This window comes from Balearica regulorum, chromosome 1, assembly GCF_011004875.1.
Source record: "Balearica regulorum gibbericeps isolate bBalReg1 chromosome 1, bBalReg1.pri, whole genome shotgun sequence".
Lineage (NCBI taxonomy): Eukaryota > Metazoa > Chordata > Aves > Gruiformes > Gruidae > Balearica > Balearica regulorum.
The window spans coordinates 25,547,198-25,571,054 of record NC_046184.1 but is presented as its reverse complement, the minus strand read 5'-3'; the positions used below and the strand labels follow the sequence as shown (position 1 = coordinate 25,571,054).

Genomic DNA, 23,857 nt, shown 5'->3' with positions numbered 1-23,857 from the left:
TAGTTGGCTTGGGACGATGTGGCTAGTCCGTGTACTGTATCAGAGTCCCAGCGCAACACTAACCAGCCTAAGGCACACAGACCTCTCTTCTTTACCAGTATATTCAGAGCTCTGCTCCTGCCCTCTCCCACTGAACATCATGTAGCTAATCCTCCCATTTCCCCTTGACTTTACAGGCAGTTCTGAGTGCTCTTCAATTTACAGACAATGTCAGCATCTTGCAGAGTCAGCACCTTGATTTTGGGGACTTAAAGACAGAGCAAGACCTAGCAAGGCATTTTCTATACCTTCTTTCTGAAGAGTCATTTAGAAATGTATAAGTGTTAGAGAATGATTTTAGAAATGTTAATGATGTCAAAGAGTGTTTTTATTTTTCTGGGAGTTGTATATCCAAAGTTCATGCCAAAAATTTTATTTCAGGATGTTGTGTGGATTGCCTACATATAAACTTCTTTATATGTCACTGGCTTTTTATTCTTCATAAATATATTTTTTGTCTTTTCCCACCCCTAAGATGATGTTGGAGCAATTCCAATAAAGCATTTTCCAAAACATGTTGCAGATTTACATGCAAGTAATGGTTTTTCTGAAGAATTTGAGGTATGGCTCTATGATGTCATCTTTCTTCTTAGCACATACAAATAATGTTAAGATTAAATGCCTGGAAACAAAGAACCAGGTATTACATTCTGGCTTGGCAACCAATTTCATAAATGCATGTAAATATGAGTCCTGTGAGCCTAGTAAGGACAGTTTATGCATAAAGACTAGAGGGATTTATAAAAGCTAACATGCCTGGGATGCAAATGACAATGTTTGTCACTGTGATAAAATACTAAATGATTGTGTGAATAAACTATGCAAAGATAATGCAATCTATATGGTTTATCAGATACAGTTGTAGATCTAAAGCTTTTCCAACACTAATGCAAATTGAATTTTGCAGAAGCTACCCACATTTGCTTGTTCCATTTACAGAGAAAAAATATGGAAGTAATAATGAGTACACGTGGCAAGACTTCTGATTAACAGGGGAGCTAATGTAGTCTTCATATGTGGTAGTGAAAGCTTTACAGTTCCTTTCCTAAAATATATGGTTCATATGAGGTATTTCAAAACTTGGACACATATGCTCTCATCATACAATGTTATTGTCATCATATGTAACTAATAAACTTCATTGTTTTTCACATTCATATGCATTACAAGCGATTTAAAGATAGATCTGTTCTAACTTAAGTCACATAAAATAAATAAACATTATAAACCCAAACTCTGTAATTAAAGCTGTGCTATTAAAATTCTTGGCAAGTGATTACTAACACAGTCAGTCAGTTGGGATGGAAGCAAGTTTTTTAATTGATCTCTACTAATTTAAAATATGATTGTAATATTCCTGCTGCAAAAACAACAATACCGAAAGTAAAGGAATTCATAGTTTTGCATCTTTTGGTTTTGCTTTTGTTTCCCGAGCCAATGTGTTATGATCTAACGGACCAAAATTCCATGTCATTCACCTAATCTTCTGCATCAGCATTTCTTCTCCAATTCACTTAACATTCAGAATATCCATCTGATTGTTGGACCAAACTTGTAAATACTTGTGAATGTCCAGTACATGTTCACATGTTACCCAAATGCATACGCATGGATGGGACTGGGCTCCACAGCTACACTGGCTGTTAAGAACAGCAAATCTTGAAGGACTGTCTGTAAATATAATGGTAACAAGGTTCTTTCACCATTAGTGAGGACAGCAATACAGAAATCAAATTGTTAATCCTAAATTTTTCTTTTCCTAAAAATTGTTCTTTTCCTAAATTACAGCAGTGATCCAAAGACCAAATATGCTGCATCTCCCTGAGCTACACCTACACCATCTGAAATATTTTGTGCTTGTTTTAACTATTGCAAAAAACTCAGTGTCCTTACCATTTCTTGGAGATCCTTTTTGGCTTTACAGACTATCCCAGAATTAGTTTCCTGGTCTTTTCCCTACTGATAAAGAACTTAGAAGATATGGAAAAATTGAAATATAGTCATTTTCTTTGCAGAGTCAGCATACATTTGGAGAGGAGAGTATAGGGGTGGTTGAGTGGTTTTATTTATATTACTATAAGACAACTCATATTTACAATGTAATTTTCAGACAGGTAACCACTTTTCATATATACTTAAATAGCTGAAGGTGAGGGTGATTAATATTAAAATAAATCCAAAAAAGTGTTGGGAAACATTATTATGGTACTTTTAGTCATCATGAGATATTTCCTGCTTAACAGTGTGGACCTTATAAATGCTTGAGTTTCCTATCAAACTAATCAATAGAATAAAATAAATATTTTTTGTGAGTTTTATAGACTTTGTGCCTGTCTTCAGGCCTGCGTCTCTCTTTATAAGAACGTTGGGTTCATTGAGAAGCTGGTGGCAGGCGGGGGGCTGTAATGCTGTCCTTCGCCAGAGTGCCATGAGGCTGCCTGCGCAGCGCACTGTCCTGCTCCGGTGACGGCTTTACAGCTGGATGCAAAGAGAGCAAAAGCATTCCACAGAGAAACTAATGCACTTATAAGGACCAATAACAAATCCTGCAAACAGTTAAATATATAGATAATCTGGCTAAAGCCAGTGATGTTGCTCATATGTATAAACTTTCACTGGCCTAAGGTCTAACATTAAAGCTAAAGATAGTAGAACAGATGCCAGTATTTTAACAGGAAAATTACCTCTTCTTTCCTTTAAGAGTTATGTCAAAATATTGAGCTTTATTGTTATTATAGAGATATATATTGCATGACCATAACTGTTTTCCATATAGTAATTGTAATTTATAAAAACACTTTTATCCATTTGTTCTGTGCTGTGGAATTTGATTTTTTTTACTTTTTTTGCATTCATTCCCTCATTAGACACTGAAAGAGTTTTATCAGGTAAGGAATTATTTCACTGCATTTTTTTTTTTAGCTATGAACTAGTTGTAAAATATCATAGATAATTGGGTATAAGGTTGTGGCTCTTTTCATGCTGACTTACTGTTTTTTAAGACATTTTATGTATATTGATACTTACTAAAGTATGATGTACATCATTAATTTTTTTTTTCAGGAAATCCAGAGCTGTACTGTAGATCTAGGTATTACATCAGACAGCTCTAATCACCCCGACAACAAGAATAAGAATCGATACATAAACATTGTTGCTTGTAAGTAAATGCTTCATTTGGTGTTTTGTTTAAGAAATAATTATATACAAGTGTAGATTTATATATTATCAGAGGGAAAAGAAAAATACCTCTATACTGAAAGCTCTGGCTACTGTTCAGCAAAATGCTCGGAGAGGAGTAGCGTGAGATTTCATATCTCTTCAAGTTAGTCCTCTGGCATTCTGCCGCTTTGATGAGCATGTGTTAGCAAGACATATTTGTGTCTTCTGTGATGACCCAAAGGGAGCTGGGAAATTTCATTATAACACCATTATAAAGCCAAAGAAGCCGTGTTTTGATTGCCAAAATTAATCCATCTTTGATCTGGAATAATGATGATTTATCTTCTCTAGGAGCTTCACAATCCCTGGATATATTTACTGTCATATATAAATGTAAATGTTGTGTTTTTATGTTGTATTGTTCCCTGCCACAATGTAAGAGATCAGCTTCATTAGCCAGGACATACATTTTCCCATTGTGTTGCCCTTCTTCACCCTCCCAGATTTTTCTTTTCTAGAACACATCTATTCATTTTTTGTTAATCTCTCTTTGAAGCTATTGCCTCTGGGCTCTTGATCATTTTGGTGACTTAATATATTTTTCTTAACTGTCTATAGTATTTCAACTTTTTTCTGATAACAAGAAGCTCTAAATGAAATATATGTTCAGCATTCAGCATCACTAGATCTTAATAGAAAAAGAGACAGAAGCAGCCCATCTGGCAGAAGACAACGTAAACCAGCAGCAAGAAATTCCATTCCACCTGGCTGAAGATACCTCTAGAGGGAAGGAAAGTCAGGGATTTTCCTCTGCCACTCAGTGTTTGTACTTGATGGTACAAAAGGTGCCAGCCCAGGGGCTTTGTTATCAAAGAGCAGCACGCAAGCAGCTTAGGGCAGCTCAAGTAGCAAGAATCACCCTGTGCAACTGAATCAGGTCTCTAGTTTGTCTAATCAATGCAGGCTACAGAAAGCTTCGGCTCATCCTACAGCAGTCACTGCCAAAGCTCTTCAGCTGACTAGCTTCTCCAAGGTTGCATCACTTTCCAGGCTCCAGGCTTGGAATGACTCTGCGTAAACACTGGTGCCTACTGTTTGTGACATCCCGGGGCAGCCAGGACCCCACAGGCTTGGCAGTCACAGCACAGGGCTTACGGGAGACCCGTGTCCCTTCACAAGTAGCAGCTGGAGCTTCAAGGGGAATATGTCATGGTGCCTAAAATGACCCCAGGTGCTGCTGTTCAGGCAACTAAATTCTGAATCCTTGAATCCTTGGATTCATTAGTTTATTCTTCTGGAAACTAGAATTTTGAATCTGATTCATACCTAAGCACAGGGTGTTTGCATATGTGATTGCCACTGTATTAGTCTTATGTATTGTAAAAATCCATTTCAGTATTTTTAAAAAAGATTTATTATAGAAAGTATAATTTTTGCAGACAACTATGCTTATTTTCTCCCTTGTTTTACTACAGATGATCATACTAGGGTTAAATTAGCACAGCTTGCAGAAAAGGATGGAAAACTCACTGACTACATTAATGCCAACTACGTTGATGTAAGTGCCTTTTTCTATCTGCCAAGCCCATTCATCTGTCAGCCTTTTCTGTAAATACTGATATATGAAAGTGAATAGACTTAATAAAAAAAAAAACCCTAGCACAATATTACAGATTTTGTTAAAAAAACCCTTCAATGATACAAGTTAAGCTTACAAAGTTAAAGCACAGGTAAAACTCCAATTCTTTCTTGAATCCATCTTGATATTGTGGCAGCTGCAGCTTAGTGAAGAGCTTTGTGAAACCAAAAGTGTTCTGTCAAATCTGAGTCATTTCAGAAGCATTTTGCATCTGAATGTTTGTTCTTTTATACAGTTTTGGTAAGTGTATCTTCTGTCTGAGATAATCTCATGAGAGAAAGATGCCATTTGGCTGAGAGCCTCATTGAGGTATCATTTATTCAGTTTTCATTGCGCAGTAATTTACATACAAATGATCTTGATTCATTTTTTAAACCACTATCATAACAGATGTCTCATAATCACTATCATGTCAACATTCTGCCAGAACACGGGCACTTGAACATACATCCTATTTGTTGGAATGATAAACATTGACACAACAGTTGTGTTCATATGTCATCTGATACCACAGGGTTTCTGCCATTTGGATAGTTATAAATTCAAAAGTACTTAAAAGCTTTTGAGATTCTTTAAAAATAGATACATAAAATGTCATGTACTCCTCCCAACCTCCTTTTGCTTGTGGACTGTGATTTGACAAGTGTCATTTGTTGCATTTCAATTTAGGGCTACAACAAGCCAAAAGCCTACATTGCAGCTCAAGGGCCACTAAAATCAACAGCAGAAGATTTCTGGAGAATGATATGGGAACATAACGTAGAAGTTATTGTGATGATAACTAATCTCGTTGAGAAAGGAAGGGTATGAGTACTTTTGTTTGTTATTTATTTCTCTGATGTTGATAGATCTACCTCTAGCAGACTTCCCTCTCTCTTTTAAAAATCTGGTTTAGGCATTTATTGAACAAAAAGCAGCAGTTTGTAGTAGTTACTTGTACTAGGATTGACTATAGAAGTATAAAGATGAGGATTTGTAGTATGAAACTAAAGAAAGCATTTAAACTCAATTGTCAACAACTGAAGTCTTGAAAATACTATGGTCTAACTACAAAAGACTGTTTTATACTGAAACAAACACTTCTTGTATATATTTAAGAGTGGCCAAACTGTGGATCTTGCACTACATTCTGCTAGCAGTCTGCTCTCTGTCCTTCTCTTTCTCAGGGGTGCCTTAGACCCTACAAAGACAGCCATAGTTTGGGTGAATTTTCCCGGATATTCACTGACTGCTCCCTGTTAACATCCTGTGGGACCCACAGTTCCTTTCCTACTACATGCCTAGATACACGTTTGTCCAAAATGAGGTCAAACCCTATCACAGGATGTGTGTTTCTCTGGTTATGTGATGGGAGTATGCATGTACCCTGGTGTCACATGAGGAGACATTGCATCACACTTGCCACATACTAACAGCTATGTCTAAAATGCATGTAAATCTTGTCATATGCCCAATTAAGTGTCTATCAGATGATAAGAGACACAAAAAATGCAGACAAGGGCTGCACTGGGAGTCCCACTTCATTTATAATACCATGCTATAAATATGTACTCTACTAGTGCTCCTAGAGAAGGCTATATGGCTGCCCAACAAAAAGGCTGGACATCACAGCTCTGTACTATGTATTCTGGCCATGCACAAGCTCACTCTTACCCTCGCTGATCAGATATGGGCAACCTGGTCTAGTGGAGGGTGTCCTTGCCCATGGCAGGGGGGTTGGAACTAGATGATCTTTGAGGTCCCTTCCAACCCAAACCATTCTATGATTCTATATAAGTATACTCTACCCATGCTATGAACTGAGCAAAAGCCACATATAACTCTACAGACTTGAATGTATTCCTATTATTCCTATAGATTATATGTTATTTTCTTTAGATTTTAGAGTGCCTACAGAATGGCAAGTTCCACAACATTAGAATGCTGTAGCTCTGATAGTGTGATATAAACCTCTCAATTTATGAGTATCCCAAATAAAGAACGTCTTTGCACAGCCATCTCTCTACAGCACAAAAAAATACACATTATTTGTTCTCTTGCACTGAAGATCATGTCTGTTATAAACTAGACATACTGAGAGTCCTTTTGCGTTTCTGGTTGTCTCTGCTCTAAAATTTGAACATTTCAGCTTGCTAGTTTTACATTTTATTTTCTTTCCCTTTTTCTCTGTTTTTCATTTGCTTTCTAACAGAGAAAATGTGACCAGTACTGGCCTGCTGAAGGTAGTGAAGAATATGGGAACTTCTTGGTTACTCAGAAGAGCATTCATGTACTTGCCTACTACACTGTGAGGAATTTTACTCTTAGAAACACCAAGATCAAAAAGGTTTGTGGCATCCTGAAAACATAGTTTGGGCAAAGGGGAGTGTTAAAAGTTGCTGAGAATATTTTTAAGGCAGTCGGCAGCTCTTCTGTTGTATACGTAAAGCTGAATCCTATAGGTCTCAGCCAGCCAAGATGCTCGTCAACTTCAGTAAATTTGACCATATCAACAAACTGAGAAGACACTGGCCTGTTGTACTGGTGTGACGTAGGAATCAGGATCAGGAAAAAAGCAGCAATCACACTGGAGAGCTGATGTGGACTTTGCCGGCCTGGTGAGCAGGAGGATACATTTTCAGAAAGAGAGCAGCTAGCAGAAAATGAATTAAATTATCCACCTCAGCTATCCATTTGGTTTTTTTAAGCATAGATGAATCTAAACCTTGTTTTACTGTAATCAGAACCAGCATAGTCTCAGCTCAGCAGTGTGACATTGGCTGCTTTGAGGGGGATTCTGAAAGCCAGTTGAGGGGGATTATTTCAGCCACCTAAATGTTAGACATCTAGTCTCTCAGCCTCCCTGTACAATTAATGCACAACGTACAGCACTTACTGTCAAGTAATTTATTCTGCCTATTTTAGGAACCAATCTTTGAGATGACCGGCTCTCTGAAGGTGTCCCTGCCTCTGGGTTGCCATTGAGGGAGGGAGCTTAGAAAAGCAGCCTACACAAGGCTACTTTCCTTGTAGATCACTAAAGCTGGGTGAGATTAATCCTTCTCTTTCTGTCTATCCAACAGAGGAGCAGAGTGGCAGAAATAGCTGGTGACTCTTAAGAGCAGCTGTAGTTTGTTATCCCTCCTGTGCTCTTAACCTTTCTCTATGGCTTTCAGAGGGACAGTGCCAGGTCATTTTTCCAGTCAGTGGGCAAGCTGAGGGGACAGAAGCACTGGCCTTTCCTCTTCTCTTTGAAAGGTGGAATATTCAGAGCCAAGTGGCATGCTGTTAACTAAATAGGGACAGTACTAATTCAAGAACTAGCTGGTATGTAAATAAAATTATGAAGAGCTGCCTTTCACATGTGGGCTGCTTACAGATGGAATGATTTTTCTGTTGCAGGGTTCCCAGAAAGGGAGGTCTAGTGGACGTATAGTAACTCAGTACCATTATACCCAGTGGCCTGACATGGGTGTTCCAGAATACACGCTGCCCGTGCTCACCTTCGTGCGGAAGGCATCGCATGCCAAGCGCCACGCTGTTGGGCCTGTTGTGGTTCATTGCAGGTGTGGTTTTTACTGCCGTAAGGTTCACTCCACTTTTGTTTTGCAGAAAAAAGAATTTTTCAGTGGTGGGTTAAGCAAAATTTCACTCTCACATTTAACAATTCCTGATGGAATAAGATTAATTTCTTAGCTGATATTTCTATCCTTCATAAGGCCAACTAATCAACTGTCTGTGCCACTTCTATAAATCTCCGTAATGGCTGCAAACAAGATGATGCTACTCTGCACTATGTTCCTTTTTTTTGCAAAAATGCTTTTCTTTTTACTTTTTTGCACATTTCTGTACTACTCTCTTGATTGCTATGAGCTTACCAGATACATATATAGCAGTAATTGTTTCATTTCTGCAAAGATATCATTAGGATGGTTTTGGCTCATGCTTTCTTTGGTGCAGGGATACTCTGTAATCCTAAGAGGAGCTCTGTCTACAAGAGAAGACTCTCTCTATTCCTGGCTGAACTACAACTCTGCTGTTTTTAACATTACTCTGCGCTCTAGCAGTCATTTGCAATGGAGGAGCATTCTGGGGAACGGTTTGAGGTCTGCATGTGCCGCAGCGTGCAGGCAGGTGTTCTGTCAGTGCTCACTAAAACTGGGCAGCTCAGGGAAAATTGGTTAAAAAGGGCTTGTAGGGCCTGGAATGACTTCACAATGCCCGTGAAGGACCAGGTTATTGTAAAATATATAAGCAGGTTCTGGTTTTCCACTGTAGTACCTCACCTTTGATGGAACATTTGGAAAGAGAACCTCCTCATGAATTCTGTCCTTCTGGAGCTGACTCTGAGGAAGCCAACAGGTAAAGTCGCCTCACAAATGCTGCAAATGAAGATATTTTATTTCTGGGATAATCTAATCTGACTGAAATCTGTTTTTAGCTCAGAAAATGAAAATTCCACATTTTGGTTGTTCCGCTGCTATCTACATCCTGCTGTTCAAAATAAGAGTTTCCCCAAAATACCAAGTCTGAGATCTATACTAGCGGGCTGAGAGATCAGCAATACATTATAGGTCAAGTAAATTGAGTTTTTAAAAAGTGAACTGTGGTAAGTTGTGTGGCTTCAGTCAGACCTCTCCACTGGGTCATAGGTATAACTCACCTCTGTCTGTAGGCAGTTTTATACGGCTTTTAGTTCACCCATCCCCATGCAGTATGGAATTTCAAAGGAGTCATCTCATGTTAGAAATGTAACTTTTATTTATCTTTACAGGCTATATGGAGGACACATATGAGGAACTTCATGAAACTTTTTTTAGCTATGTTTATGTTTCGTTACGTTTTGTGTTTTGTCTTTCATAACAAGTACAGACAGCATCTGGTAATCTTTATACTTTTTTGTGTCTAATAGTGTGTTGATAACCTGGACCTTTCAGTTTTATTTAGATAGGTTATTAAAGCAATCTGAGCTCACATTACCCATGCTTTGTGCCACCTCTGTGGAAGAAATGAGATGACTGAATTAGCATGTATGGACTGAGCTTGGATCTACCCATAAGGGAACATGCAGAACCAGCCTAGTGTTGCTGTCACGTTACATGGACCAATGCACATAACATTTTCACCTAACTTAGAGGGGAATTACAACTGACTAGTTCCCATATATGACTAGAAAAAAATATGACCTCTTGACTTTTTACTCCCTACTCAGGTATTTTATGAAAGAAAAAGTTGGGGGGTTATCTTGCAATACAGCCATTTTTATGCTAAATGAGTCAGAGTTCATAACAGGAGTGAGGCGATTAACCCTTTCTTCTGCATCTTACCTTTTTAAGAAGGGTTTCAACCATTGCTTGCCCTCTCATCTGTATCTGGAGAGCATTAAACTTTTTCTCTTACAGACGTACCTTCTCTGCCACTTCCTCGGGTTTTCCTCAGTTTCGTAGCTTTGAAATTTCCCATATCTGTAATGGGTGGCATAATGCAACTTTCCCTTTAAAGTGATGTGTGTTTCAACATTGAAGAACTTGGGCACATCATTAACAGTGCTCAAATGCTGACAGATGCTACCCTATCTAGGTATACTTGACAAAGTATCCTAAGGAATATCAGAAGCCTGAAAACTGCAGAAGTGTAGGAAACTGCTTAGTTCTGTTTCACTTGGTACTTTAAAAATTGTTTGAGAAAAATGATCTTTAAATCTATTCTTGCACAAAGAAAAAGAAGAGTTGAAAAGATTTTTCTTCATTACCAGCCTTGAAGTTTTAGCAAAGCATATCATATAATAAAACAAATTGTAGAGGAAAATCTTCCCTACACACCGGTTTGTTGAAAAAGCTATGTATACAAAACAGTTCTTTTCATTGTTATTTTACTTTAGGCTCAAGACTATTTTTTTGTTTTGTAGTGCTGGTGTTGGAAGGACAGGCACATACATAGTGTTAGACAGCATGCTGCAGCAAATTCAGCATGAAGGGACAGTCAACATATTTGGATTCTTAAAACACATACGTACCCAAAGGAACTACTTGGTGCAGACTGAGGTAAGACTAAAAAATATATAGCAAGAGACTGTTATAGACTGTTTCTGTTTGCAGGAGGAGGGATGATGCAGTCTTATTTTGGCACCACCAGACAGACTGGCAACCAGTCACCACACTGGACTTTCCCTTTTACTTCCCTTGTTTTTATACAGACATTCTTCTAGGCTCGCTTAGAGCAATGCACTAGAAATTACCTATCTGTGGGCTCTTGTCTGTTTATTAGGGACAGAAAGTCTGCCTGCAGCAGCGGGGGTTGGAACTAGATGATCTTTGAGGTCCCTTCCAACCCAAACCATTCTGTGATTCTATGATTCTATAAATCATGCTTCCCACAGTAGCATTCTTGGCAGGGGATGCGGTTTTGTCATAGATTTTTTTAAAGGAAACACCATTGTCAGGTGTTCAGATCTTCACTGAACCTGATCAAACAGTTGATAAGAGGCAATAAAAAGTGGGGGGGGGAAGCTGTTTCAGACAGAAGATTTTATATAGCTGCTTTAAACTGAAGATTATATATAGAATAGTGAAAGAACAGAAGAAAACAATAAGGACAACAACAGGGCATTTGAAAGTCTATTTCAGGTTTCAAGAACAGGAGGTTAGATTCTCCAGTGCCTTTCAATAGAAGAAAAGGTAATCAGCAACAGCATGGGCACTTGTTTCAAAGAATAGGAGAGGAAATAGAGGATAGCAGTAGGAACTGGGTGTGATCACTTTATTGCAAGAAAGACAGGGACAGTCCCATAACAAGCTGATTTGAAAATTTGACTCAAAGCTATGCTTGCATTTTTACCTGTTCTGTGAACATGAGATGCCACAGGTGGTGAGGATTTGGTATTCTATCATATATACATTACATGTGTAGTTCAATTGTGCTTGTAAATGTGTACTGTTACTGTGGAGGGACAGCCTTCCCTGTAGAGAATCACTTTTGAGAAAACTCCCCCACAGCAGCATGCTATGAAGAAATACTATCCACGTCAGAAACGGCAGCTTCAGCCAGAGGTGTCCAGGGGAATCTGAAAATAATTAGAGCTTGGATGTTTGGTTTTATTTTCCTAGGAGCAATACATCTTCATTCACGATGCATTGGTTGAAGCAATACTCAGTAAAGAAACAGAAGTTCTTGAGACTCACATTCATGCCTATGTTAATGCTCTCTTGATACCTGGACCAACAGGAAAGACCAGACTGGAGAAACAATTCAAGGTGAGCTCTATGAGATAGTAACATGAAAAGCTTTAGGCCTGCAAGCTTGAATGACTTAAAAGTAGGTATCTCAACACAACTTTCAATGGTTTTCTCTATCCGTAATGTAACTGCTGAGCCTAAATTCAGAGCAATTTCACAAATGCATGCAGTCAGTTGGGACAAAAGAATTATTTACATACTCTTAACCAAGTTGTTTTTTCTTAAAAACAAGAGATGAGATGTAGAGTGGTAAGTGGATTTTTGGAAGAACTAACTACATGCCTTTGCATGAAGATTCCGGAGGTGCAACAACTGTATGGAAGGATGTCATTCTGGCAAAAATGGCATGGGCTATGTTGGTCAATCAACATATTCCCTTCAGTGTACAGCAGTGGCTAAAGGACGGACTTCACCTCAGCAGGCAATGAGTGACCACTTCGGTGCTTGTGGATGTGGAGATCAGTATGTGGATGCACAGGCCTTTGAGTCACCCAGAGAAAGAGCAGACCCAGCTGGATAACAGCCCAGGACCTGTGAGAGAAGGAGCTCATTGACTTATGGGGAAAATGCAAAGTCTTAGCTCACTCACTGGGTCACTTGTAGAGGAAACAGAAAATCCTACGTTTTCAAATGAATTTGAATTCAGAAAAGTAAATCGCACTTAAATGTTTTCCAGATTTTGCGGCAAAACAGACTTTGCTCTCCTTGATCTAACAGGAAATTATTTATTAGAACCTTTCTCTCTAAGGATTTTAATGCTAAGGAGGGCTGCATGGGATAGTATGTACTCTTTCTACAATTAGCCATTGGTTCATGAGTAAAAAAACATAAGCAGATAAGTCTGTAGATAATGTCAAGCTATGAAAAATATAAATATATTTATTTTCTGAAGTATTTTGGTCACATAGACACAGTAACTAGTATTGCTTCAAGTTAATGAAGAATACAGAACAACAGAATAGGAACAACATACCAAAGGATTTCACAGTTTGCTGCTATCCTGGCTGGAATGATCCAACAGTATTGCATGGTTTTCCCCTACAGAAAAGTAGGGATTCTTATCTCAGCTGTGATGTGCTTAGAGAAATAAGCATCCCACCTTTCCTACATAGATGAAAAAATAAACCACATAATATACACAAACAGACTATGTAAATATATATAAACACAGTGTGCACAGCACAAATGGCAAGAGCCATGTAAAGCTCCAATTTCAAGAGCTTAAATGTTATCAAAAGGGACATGTCTCATTCAATCTCATTTTCCTTTGCAAGCTAAAATTATTGGAAGTTAGAAGAATAACGAAAATGTGGAATCTTGCTTTAATGAAGAACTATTCCAGATGAAAAAAACTGGAATCATTCATTTTGATGGAACTTTCCTTGATTGCTATCTTTTTTTCCAAAGCAGGCAGCTTCTGAAAGCTGCACCTGCCCAGCCCAAAAACATCACAGAAAAATCTTTTGAATTCTTTTGAAGATTCTGATCAATCTGGTTGATTTTACTAGCAATCAAAAAAGAAAAGAAAAAAAATACCAAAAAACCCCACAACCCTAAAAACTAGGAAGAACCTGCTTTCCAAACTTATTTCATGCCTAAGCATTATATATACACCATTGTGGACTATATATGTTCCTTCTTATACTCTTGTCTGTTTGAATTGTATTAGTTGAAACAAGTAAGTTAATGAGACCCCCCCCAGATCAGTCCTATTTTCCTCTCACAGGTTGGAGAGAAAATCAGGAAGCTCATAACTGGGACATCTAGAGCTGCCTCACATCAGGAGCTATACTGTCTGAATAACAATGCAGATTGTTTTGCACAGACATTTGTTGTTTTCCAAAACTAATTAAAGTTACACAAACAGGTGTGCAGGCAAAATGGAAGTGATACTGGGGTGGCAACCAGCACTGGGGGGGGCTGGATATGGGCCAACATGAAGTGTCATTTCCTTCAAAGACATGCTTATGGACCTAGGGCTCAAGTATCATTTGAACTGATAAAACTGATAAAAGATTCTGATGACCTACTAAGTAATTTAGCCAGATAATTAGTTACATAAAGTTGAGAGACAGCTAACCTGCAACACAGTGCACCCTTCTGTTTAATGCAGCTAATAAAGGAATGGCTTTTGCACAGTGACCTGATTTTTTTTTAACTTCATTGTTTCAGTTACTAAGCCAGTCTAACACGCAGCAGTGTGATTATTCAACTGCACTCAAACAGTGTAACAGAGAAAAGAACCGAACTTCATCCATCATTCCTGGTAAGCTTATTCAAATCAGGCTTCTCTGGGTGGGAAAATGTTTATGAACTGTGTGTCAAACCTTTAGTCTTTCCTCAGCAAGAACTGAAGACCTCTGCACTGGTGTGGAGCAATGCTCTGTAAAGTACATTTAGTGAAGAAATTATTTAAGAGCTACACATAGGAAAGCAAAATAGATGGCTGGATAACACTTCACCCTGATTGATGTAGCTTAGTGTTATCATTACAATGAGATATGTGAGATAGTTGCTATAAGCAACTATGAGCCGGCAGTGTGCTCTTGCAGCCCAGAAAGCCAACCGTGTCCTGGGCTGCATCAAAAGAGGTGTGACCAGCAGGTCAAGGGAGGTGATCCTGCCCCTCTACTCCGCTCTTGTGAGACCCCACCTGGAGTACTGCGTCCAGCTCTGGGGGCCCCAGTGCATGAGAGACATGGAGCTGTTGGAGAGAGTCCAGAGGAGGGCCACGAAGCTGATCAGAGGGTTGGAGCACCTCTCCTATGAGGACAGGCTGAGAGAGTTGGGATTGCTCAGCCTGGAGAAAAGGCGGCTCCGGGGAGATCTAATTGCGGCTTATCAGTTTCTGAAGGGGCCTACAGGAAAGATGGAGAGGGACTGTTTATCAGGGAGTGTAGTGACAGGACAAGGGGTAATGGGTTTAAGCTGAAGGAGGGTCGATTTAGATTAGATGTTAGAGAGAAATTCTGTACTGTTGGAGTGGTGAGGCACTGGAACAGGTTGCCCAGAGAGGTTGTGGAGGCCCCCTCCCTGGAAGTGTTCAAGGCCAGGTTGGATGGGGCTTTGGGCAACCTGGTCTAGTGGAGGGTGTCCCTGCCCGCAGCAGGGGGGGATTGGAACTAGATGATCTTTGAGGTCCCTTCCAACCCAAACCATTCTATGATTCTATGATTCTATGACTCTATGATATGTACTAGATCATGACTTTTTTTTACAGTGGAAAGATCTAGAGTGGGTATCTCGTCACTGTCTGGTGAAGGGACAGACTACATCAATGCTTCCTATATTATGGTAAGTCAGTTAACTTTGGTTTTGGTATTGGTGAAAAACAGTGTCCCATTGTGTAGCTGTTTTCAGAGCTGCCATGTGTCCACGTTAGGGTGGCACAATCCTGATTTTGAAAGCTTCTTTCTGCCATTGTTCACTCTGCCTGAAAGAGTTACTTCCCCTGGGAAGTATTATTACTGTTTTTAAGTTTGGTTAAATGCATTGCATTCTGACAATCTGTAGAACCAGAAATCCCATCATGGTTTTAAGAACTAGTGTAGCTAAATGCCACCTATGGAAAGATCTTTTGAGATGAACTAAAAGTGTTAACTACCAAGTTAGTTTCTAATGCCTGTGCTGTAAGTTTGCCTTCCTACCTGCTCTTCTTGCAACTGGCATAGCCCAAGGCACCATAGCTCATCAGCTTTCCATGATATTTTTGTTCCCTGGGTTTTCTTCAATTCCTTTCCTCTTCATTAGCTGAGAGGGAGGAGTAAATGCTTCCTGGACATTCAGGAAAGAGATGGGAAAGCTGTCTGCAGTACTGTGTATGCATGATCCTTCATCAAGTGCATTAGTGCAAAGGAACTCTCTTTTGTGGTAAGAAGTTGTTCTGGGACATCTGTACAAATTAAGAGACCACTTGGGATTTTTGCAGATCTTTCAAGTATTCTTTTATTTGTTTCAGGTTGCCAGCTCCTCTGGAATTCTGGCTAATGTAGAACAATTAGCATGTGTATATAAGTTAATGTATTTTCATTCTGAGTTGGCTGTTCAAGTCTCCACTGACTTGTTTTGTCTTTTTTTTTGATCAAATTTTTTGAAGTTTTAAAAATTATTTCATTATTCTTCTCATCTGGAAAATACTGCAATGGAAGTTTTATATTCTTCTAATATTTGCAGGAAGCCAAAGGAGGCACAAGTCTGCAATTTATTTTCTAGGCTTTTGGCTCTGTCCAGTAGAAACTTCCATTAAATGTCAATAGTTGGACATCAATTCTGAGTCTGTTGATTTTGCTTTGCAGGGTTATTATCAAAGTAATGAATTCATTATTACCCAGCATCCTTTACTGCACACTATCAAGGATTTCTGGAGAATGATATGGGACCATAATGCCCAGCTAATAGTCATGCTTCCTGATAGCCAGAATATGGTACGTTTTATGGCTGATTGTTATGGGTTTATGTATGAATTTTATTAGTATTACCATTTTGAAATATGCAGGACGTGAGATAATATCTTTGATTTTGAAAAAAAAAAAAAAGAACAAATTTAAAATTAATGAAACTGTACTCAGTGTAAAATGCTCAAATCATCTAGTGGAAATCACTAGAGATCCTTGTCTGGGCAGACTGCAACTGGCATGAGAACCAGTATTGAATCATTCCTGTATAATTTATAAAAAGAGCCAAACAGCAGAAGTAACCATTATTCAAGGTTAGTTTTCACTCCAGGAGCTTTACTTTAGTTGTAGCACGGCTTCTTCAGCCGTTATTAGCTAAGGGGAGAAATAGGAGGTTGTTTCTCTTGCTCATCTCCTAAAGTTACAAACAAATGTTTATCAGGAATTTATCTGACTCCAAACAGCAAAAGAAGTTCACGTGTTCATCCTGTATGTATAATTTAATAACAAATGAATATGTTTTTCAGTTACTAGAAATGCAGGAATATCTGAGAGCTTTTAGGGTGATACTTAGAGAAATCTTGAGTTGTGAGAGGGCATCAACTTTGGTAATGAGTTTGGAGGAAAGCCAGGCAAATGCTCTGAAGAGTCTTACATGATTGGAAAAACGTGTACAACCAAGACAATGTTTGGGTTTTTTCTTCTCATCAAATGTTTTATGAATGTTACCCTTCCTATAAAACAGATGGATTTTTAAGTTAGCCTGAGGGCCAGGCTGGACTGTGGCACAGTGCAGCACAGCACATGTTCATGTTACATGGGTCACTATCTCCGCAGAGTACAGGGGTCTTCTGCTCAGGACCACTACAGAGGTGTCTGAAAACCTTCACTTATGATCTTTGTAATCCCACTCAAATTTTGATTTGTCAATTTAAATCTAGCTGGCTGCATTGGTTACATACATGACACGTTATATATTATGTTGGATTAAGTTTTATTTTAAGACCCCAATGTTACTTATCTTTATGGTTTCTTTTTATTTTTTTCCTGGAGGCTGAAGACGAATTTGTATACTGGCCAAACAAAGACGAGCCTATAAACTGTGAGAGTTTCAAAGTTACTATGATTGCTGAAGAACACAAGTGTCTGTCTAACGAGGAGAAGCTCATAATCCAAGACTTTATTTTAGAAGCTACACAGGTAACACTGTCATAAACATGTAACTCAGGACTTGATTTGTTAAAGGTAATGCCTACATTTTGTTACATTTTTTATGGTAAGTGAGTGATAAAATTTCATTCCCTTGAAACACCCAGGGAGGGAGTAACCTCTATAGGTAATGTAGTGACCTTGGGAATAGGATAGTCCAACCTCCACAGCGGTGGGATTCTGTATCTGGAGGCTGGTGCCAGACTGGAAAGACAATCAATCTTTTACCCAATTTATTAACTTTTTTTTCACTCTTTTAGGATGACTATGTACTTGAAGTGAGGCATTTTCAGTGTCCAAAATGGCCAAATCCTGATAGTCCTATTAGTAAAACTTTTGAATTGATCAGCATCATCAAAGAAGAAACTTCCAACCGTGATGGACCCATGATTGTACATGACGAGTAAGAACTGCAGCTTTCAGTTTGTTTTGAAGTTTTTCTGTAGAACTATCCTTTCATCTCATTTAGAGTGAAAGCCGCTGAAACAAGGCACAAAGTCTGCACCTAACAATACTGCTGCTGCTTCTGTTTCAGCTGCATCAAAAAGAGAAACATTTTTGGTTTATCACATTTCAATGTTCACTTTTCATGTCTATCATTTTGATACTCCGGATTGTCAAGTAGGGCACCGGAGAGGAAATCAATCAAGGCTTCATTGTCTGTTATTGAAAGAAGTAAGACTTCTTTAGATTAGTCACCTTACCCTTCTCCATCTGTTTAATAATGGCCAAAAATACTGAAATGTTGAAATACTGAAGGACCTGAGGCCTTCAGGATTTGGTTAGTAGAGGATCGTAGAGAAATAACACTAAGACTGGCTTTGAAAGACTCTGCAGAAGTTGTAGCCAGGTGCTGTGAAGGTTGTGTTAAGGCACTGCTGGGACAGGCCTATTTCAGAAAGTGTAAAGATCACATGACAGAAATTCATCTTATCAGTTTACCCGGGATTTTGTATTTTCTCCAGCTGTAAAAACTTGATCCAGTTTCTAGAGACTTTTTTTGTGTGTTTTGTTTGGTTTGTTGTTGTTTTTTTTTCACTTTGCAAAGGCATGGAGGGGTGACAGCAGGCACTTTCTGTGCATTAACAACACTGATGCATCAACTGGAAAATGAGAACTCAGTGGATGTTTACCAAGTAGCAAAGATGATAAATTTGATGAGGCCTGGAGTCTTTACAGACATTGTAAGTAATAAGCAAAACACGTGCATATTGTTTTTTCCTGTGTGTGGTATTATTAGCATGCTTAGATCTTCGGGCAACATCACTGAACCATTGGCATCTTAGTTGCTGCCTGAGTTAATCAAAACTGTCTTCCAAAGGTGCTGTAGTGCTCCTGCTGCTTATTCCAAAACAAAATAATTCCTGTGAAAACCTGTTATGTGATTATCAAGTGGTCATATTCAAAATGTGCAGATCTGCCACCATCATCATAAAATCTACACTATGTCATGTAAATGAAAGGTTTAATTCAGCAGGAATAAATTTGTACTCCAAGTAGACCCGGAAGTAGTTACCCTAGTTTTCCATTTCAGGATGCACTTTGATCTTTCAAGATCTGCTGAATGGTCACTTGACCTCATTGTCACTGTGCTTACAGAAAGAAAAAACCATGAAAAGTATAACAAATACAAACTACTTACTAAGTCAGTGTCATACAAATGAAAATTAATCATGGAAATTAAAAACTACAAACCATGCTCCTTTGGTCATATCACTACAAATCTGACTGCTGTAGAGCTACAAGGGATGTAATAAGGAGAACACTTTGAGAGTGAAACATTAGGGTTAGCATTATCACATTTTTGACAGCAAAACCAGGACTCCAGATGTGTTTGCCCCTTGCCCTGCCCAGCTAGCCCAGACTGAGATGCCTGGAAGGCAATCCAGTGAAAATGGGAACTCTTGCCACCTCAGCAGCACCATTAGGACCTTCACTCCTCTTGCCCCAGGACCCTCCAGCAAATACCTGGGCCCCTTGTTTCAGATTTCCAGTTTCCCATCCTCCTACTGCAGATTTTCAAATTCGCTGCTCTTTCTATCCTGTATCTCTTAGTGCAACCTAATAGTCCAGGCCCCAAACCCCACTCAGTCCATCTTACTGCTCTCCACTCCTTCCATCACAGAAATACTTCATCCTCATATATCCATCACAGAACCCAAAATATTCCTCTGCCCTTTCAGAGCATCCACTGTTACCTGGATGCAGGCACTTAACGCTGGGCCTGCGCTCCGGCGCTGCCGCCCTGCACAGAGCATCCAGCTGTTTCCCCCTTCCCAGCCCACGCTGCAGTCCAGCGGGCTTCTGGCACTCCCCGTCTCCCACTGCACCCGAGACTCTCCCACTCCCTCGAGGCAGTCCCTCCCCAGTACATCTTCCCATAAAGTCTCACCTCTCTTTCTACGCTTGGCAGGGTCTTCAAAAAGTACCAAAAAGAAAAAAAAATTCTGCCTTAATAGGATTCAGAGGGCAAAAATGAGAACATGCTCAAGGGGAAGAAAAAGCCAACAGACAAATAGTAGCCCTAATCCTGCTCCCATTCAGTCAATGAACTTTGCAGTTGACTTTAACAAGGATCAGATTCAGCACATAATATTTCTTTTAAATTACAGCTTTCTCCCCTACCGGTACTATGTTCGTTAATGTTGTGCTTTACATTGTGTACAGGGGGAGCCATTAGCCGGAAAATTAATAAAGCTGCTAAGTAACACAATAAATTGTGGAGCACAGTACATTAACAGACTGACACATCAGCTGTTAATTAATTTTGAGTAACAGTATTACAAGATAATCTAGTGTCATTATTTCTGACAACATACTGACTATATCCTCATTTCTTCTCCAGGAACAGTACCAGTTTCTGTACAAAGCTATTCTCAGCCTCGTCAGCACACGGCAAGAAGAAAACCCCTCAGCATCTATGGACAGTAACGGCTCAGCTTTACCTGATGGAAATGCAGCTGAAAGTTTAGAATCTTTAGTTTAATTAACACATCAGATTAAACACACACACACCCCTACATCGCACCAGTCACACCTGGAGTTTACCATTATTATTTTCAGTTTTATATTTTGTGGGAGGGGCAGTCTGTCCAGTTACTATATATATAAAATCAGATCCCAACCGTTGCTCAAGCAAACAGTCACTTCTGTTACACTTCTGTAACTTTACTGCGAACTTTTATCATTAACAATGTGTGCCTTTTCTTGAAAGATTTCTTGTAATACGTTGTTACGTCTGGACTAACTTGATTGATTTTTACAGTGTTTCTAAGAATTGAATTGTGGTATGTTTTTTCAGTATTAGTTTTTGATTTATCTGGCTTTACTTTTAACTTAAAAATTATCATATTTATAGATGTTAGAGGATTCTCAATTACAAACATGTCATGGGTTTAGTATTTGATTTCTCTGCTGTATTTATAACAATTTACATTTGCTAGAAATATAACTTTTAATATAGTAGAATGTAAATAAAATACTGTTCTCCATAACATTCAACATTTTAAGACTTCAATTAGACATTTAGAATAGTAATCTGATACTTACTGTAAATACTGCTACTTCTGTAGTGATTCCATGGACCAAATTTATATTTATAATTGTAGATTTTTATATTTTACTACAGAGTCAGTTTTCTAGTTCTGTGTAATTGCCTTGTTAAAATGATGTAGTCCAGTATGTTTTATTTTAACAAAGTCTTCTGATATATAATTGTGCATCTTAAGCAATTAACCTTCATATAGCTGCATGTGATTTTAACTTTTTGTGGGAAATAATAGAAATCATTTGTTTTGAAATGAGAAGTTTTTACGAGAATAAAACCTGTACTTGGCATTGTTAAATTGTTTTTACCTATGGCATTGCAAAAATAAATATAAATATTCCAATCTGTGCTTAGCGGTCTACCACATACAGTGAACCGTCTCCACTGTCACGTAGGAGAGCTTTCACTCACAAGAACAAGGGCTCAAGGCTGACCTGGAAACCGCTGCTCTTCCTGTGGAATCTGTGAGTTCAGAAGACACTTTTGGAAAACATTTTTGCTATTTAATGTCTGCTCCATTTCCACCCGTACCCACACTGTCCACGTTAGCTCCTTTTTAGCCTCTCCTTGCACATCTCCTGATCTGGTTGCCCACAGGCTAATGGGCTGTCCCGGGCCTCCAAACTGCCTTAATTGCCCCCTCACACCACCCCTCCATGATGGCTTTGCTTCAGGTCAGTCATTCAGCTGCTGAGCTCTTTGCTGCCTCCTTTGGCAAAGCAAAAGCCAAACTCTGGGAAGCAGCAAAGCAAGGAATCTCTGCAAGAACAAAAGCAAAATGTTTCGATTTGGGCAATCAATTATTGTCTGTAACCTTCTGAACTGGTAAGAAAAGGTACTGATTGTACTGATGGTTGCAGCACTGAGGAGGGTGGAGGAGCCTGGAGCAGACTAGATCTTTGATTAAAGTAGCACAGGCCGTGAGACTGTTTTCTCACTTCGGTACATTCAGTTGCTACCTAGAAATACTGAGAGCAGAGATAGGGTTCTGGACCAGAATGCCAAATAAACTAATGGACAGTATCTTAGATGAAAAATAAGGATGGGAGAAGATGGACCTGATGTGGACTTGGAGATTTTAGTCGATTGATGTCCTGATGCAAGGGTGTGTGAGGACTCTCCATGTGTCAGCAGATAGATCTAGACCCCTTCAGCAGTGTGGGATTGAGGACCGGTGAAGCTGCAACAAAGCCAAAACAAATTTAGATTTAGAGGAATCTAACCAGTGGAAACTTTAAAAAATCCTCGAACTGTTGATACATGAAATGATTGTGAGGTGGTAGACCAGGACGCAGAATGGCACACAATGACAGAACAGCTAGCAGGAGACTTTTTCCTGCTCTTGTCCCTTTTTTTTTTTTTTTTTTAAATAATCCTATAGACAAAATAATCAATGGAACGTATAGTTTGTTTTGTAAAACTGTGTTAACATTTAATGCACTTGAATTCTGTTTTGCACTTGACCACTTCTTTTCATAACCACAGTACCACAGTCCCAGGCATTATGGAGTGGCCGATTCCACTGGGCCTGGGGCCCCAGGGTTTCCTGTCCCCTGTCCGCCAGGGCTGGACACAGGATAATTCTGTCTCAGTTCAATTCCCCTTTGCAGTCCCGGCAAGGGACCACGCAGGGCAGGTATTCTGCACAGGGACATACACACACGCACACATACTAGAGAGAGTCGTAGAAACAGGACTCACCACACAGAAAACAGGATTTAAAAAGAAGGCAGGACAGAGGGCAGGGATCAGGTAACGAGCGCAGACGGGCAAGAGTACTGCCCAGCAGCCTGCTTACACGCACACATCCCCTTTTACCCCCCTTCTCTCCATTTTCCCTCTCTTATTCTTCCCCTATCCACCTTGATCCCTCTGGTCTTCTCATCTCTTTGCAGGTAAACAACCTAATTACCTAAGTACCTTTTTTTCATGGGCCCCAGTTTTGTTACGCCCATACCCAAATGTGAAACCTCTGATGCTGCCACTTAGATCATCTCAGCCGTACATGGTATTACCAACACAGGGACCTCGGTACTTCTGGCCTTGCAAGCTTTCCTTTCCAGAAGGTCTCCGCCATTGTTTGGCCTTCCCCAACACACGTCCTCATGAACTGCCCGTGAAACGCAGCCAGAGCCTGTGGCACCACCCGTTCCAGCCGTCAGCTGCTCACCCCTGCTCCCCGCAGCAGTTTCCCCTCCCGTGCCGCGCAGTTTCTCAGGTTCTGGGCAGGTAGCTCAGCCTCGGGCCAGGGGTGCCTGCAGGTACTAGTGCCTGCCTCTTTAGTTCACAGCCATAACTAGTTGATTGAATGATTCAGAAATGAGGGAACCTACTTTTCTGAGCCAAGACATCTTTATTCAGGTTTTACACGGGGTTTTTTGTGGTTTGGTTTTTTTTTTTCCCTGTGGTCCTCGTCATACCTACATGTTTGCTAATTCCGAGTTCGGGGAAGAACGGGACTGAGATACGGCTTCTAAGTGCAAGTGAACTTACAATGGATCCCTAGCAAAATTGAACACTTGTGAAAAATAGGATCTAGATTTTTTTTTCCTTATTATATTTGTATTATTTTGGGGGTGATAAGAGTTACAAATGTAGAGAAAGGGCTCATTGTCCCAAGCGATACACATTTTTGAACACTTGAATTACACGT

General features: G+C 39.5%; 1 protein-coding gene across 6 annotated transcripts in view; it reads left to right on the top strand.

Annotated features, from left to right (window-relative positions):
- PTPRZ1 (protein tyrosine phosphatase receptor type Z1) overlaps positions 1 to 21,546 on the top strand; it is a 143,253-nt gene extending 121,707 nt beyond the window's left edge. For 2 of the 6 annotated variants that reach the window (XM_075743177.1, XM_075743160.1), the window contains exons 15-30: positions 515 to 600; positions 2,907 to 2,927; positions 3,103 to 3,199; positions 4,677 to 4,759; positions 5,510 to 5,644; positions 7,032 to 7,166; positions 8,222 to 8,385; positions 10,728 to 10,863; positions 11,926 to 12,072; positions 14,227 to 14,320; positions 15,275 to 15,348; positions 16,350 to 16,478; positions 17,502 to 17,648; positions 17,918 to 18,060; positions 18,706 to 18,841; positions 20,503 to 21,546. In XM_075743177.1, the coding sequence (XP_075599292.1) occupies positions 515 to 600; positions 2,907 to 2,927; positions 3,103 to 3,199; positions 4,677 to 4,759; positions 5,510 to 5,644; positions 7,032 to 7,166; positions 8,222 to 8,385; positions 10,728 to 10,863; positions 11,926 to 12,072; positions 14,227 to 14,320; positions 15,275 to 15,348; positions 16,350 to 16,478; positions 17,502 to 17,648; positions 17,918 to 18,060; positions 18,706 to 18,841; positions 20,503 to 20,643 (1,868 nt within the window). In that variant the 3' untranslated portion in view covers positions 20,644 to 21,546. Of the gene's footprint in view, positions 1 to 514; positions 601 to 2,906; positions 2,928 to 3,102; positions 3,200 to 4,676; positions 4,760 to 5,509; positions 5,645 to 7,031; positions 7,167 to 8,221; positions 8,386 to 9,097; positions 9,182 to 10,727; positions 10,864 to 11,925; positions 12,073 to 14,226; positions 14,321 to 15,274; positions 15,349 to 16,349; positions 16,479 to 17,501; positions 17,649 to 17,917; positions 18,061 to 18,705; positions 18,842 to 20,502 lie in introns of all 6 variants that reach the window. The other 4 variants (XM_075743185.1, XM_075743167.1, XM_075743143.1 and 1 more) reach the window with 3 other exon arrangements.
- Positions 21,547 to 23,857: the final 2,311 nt, after the last annotated feature.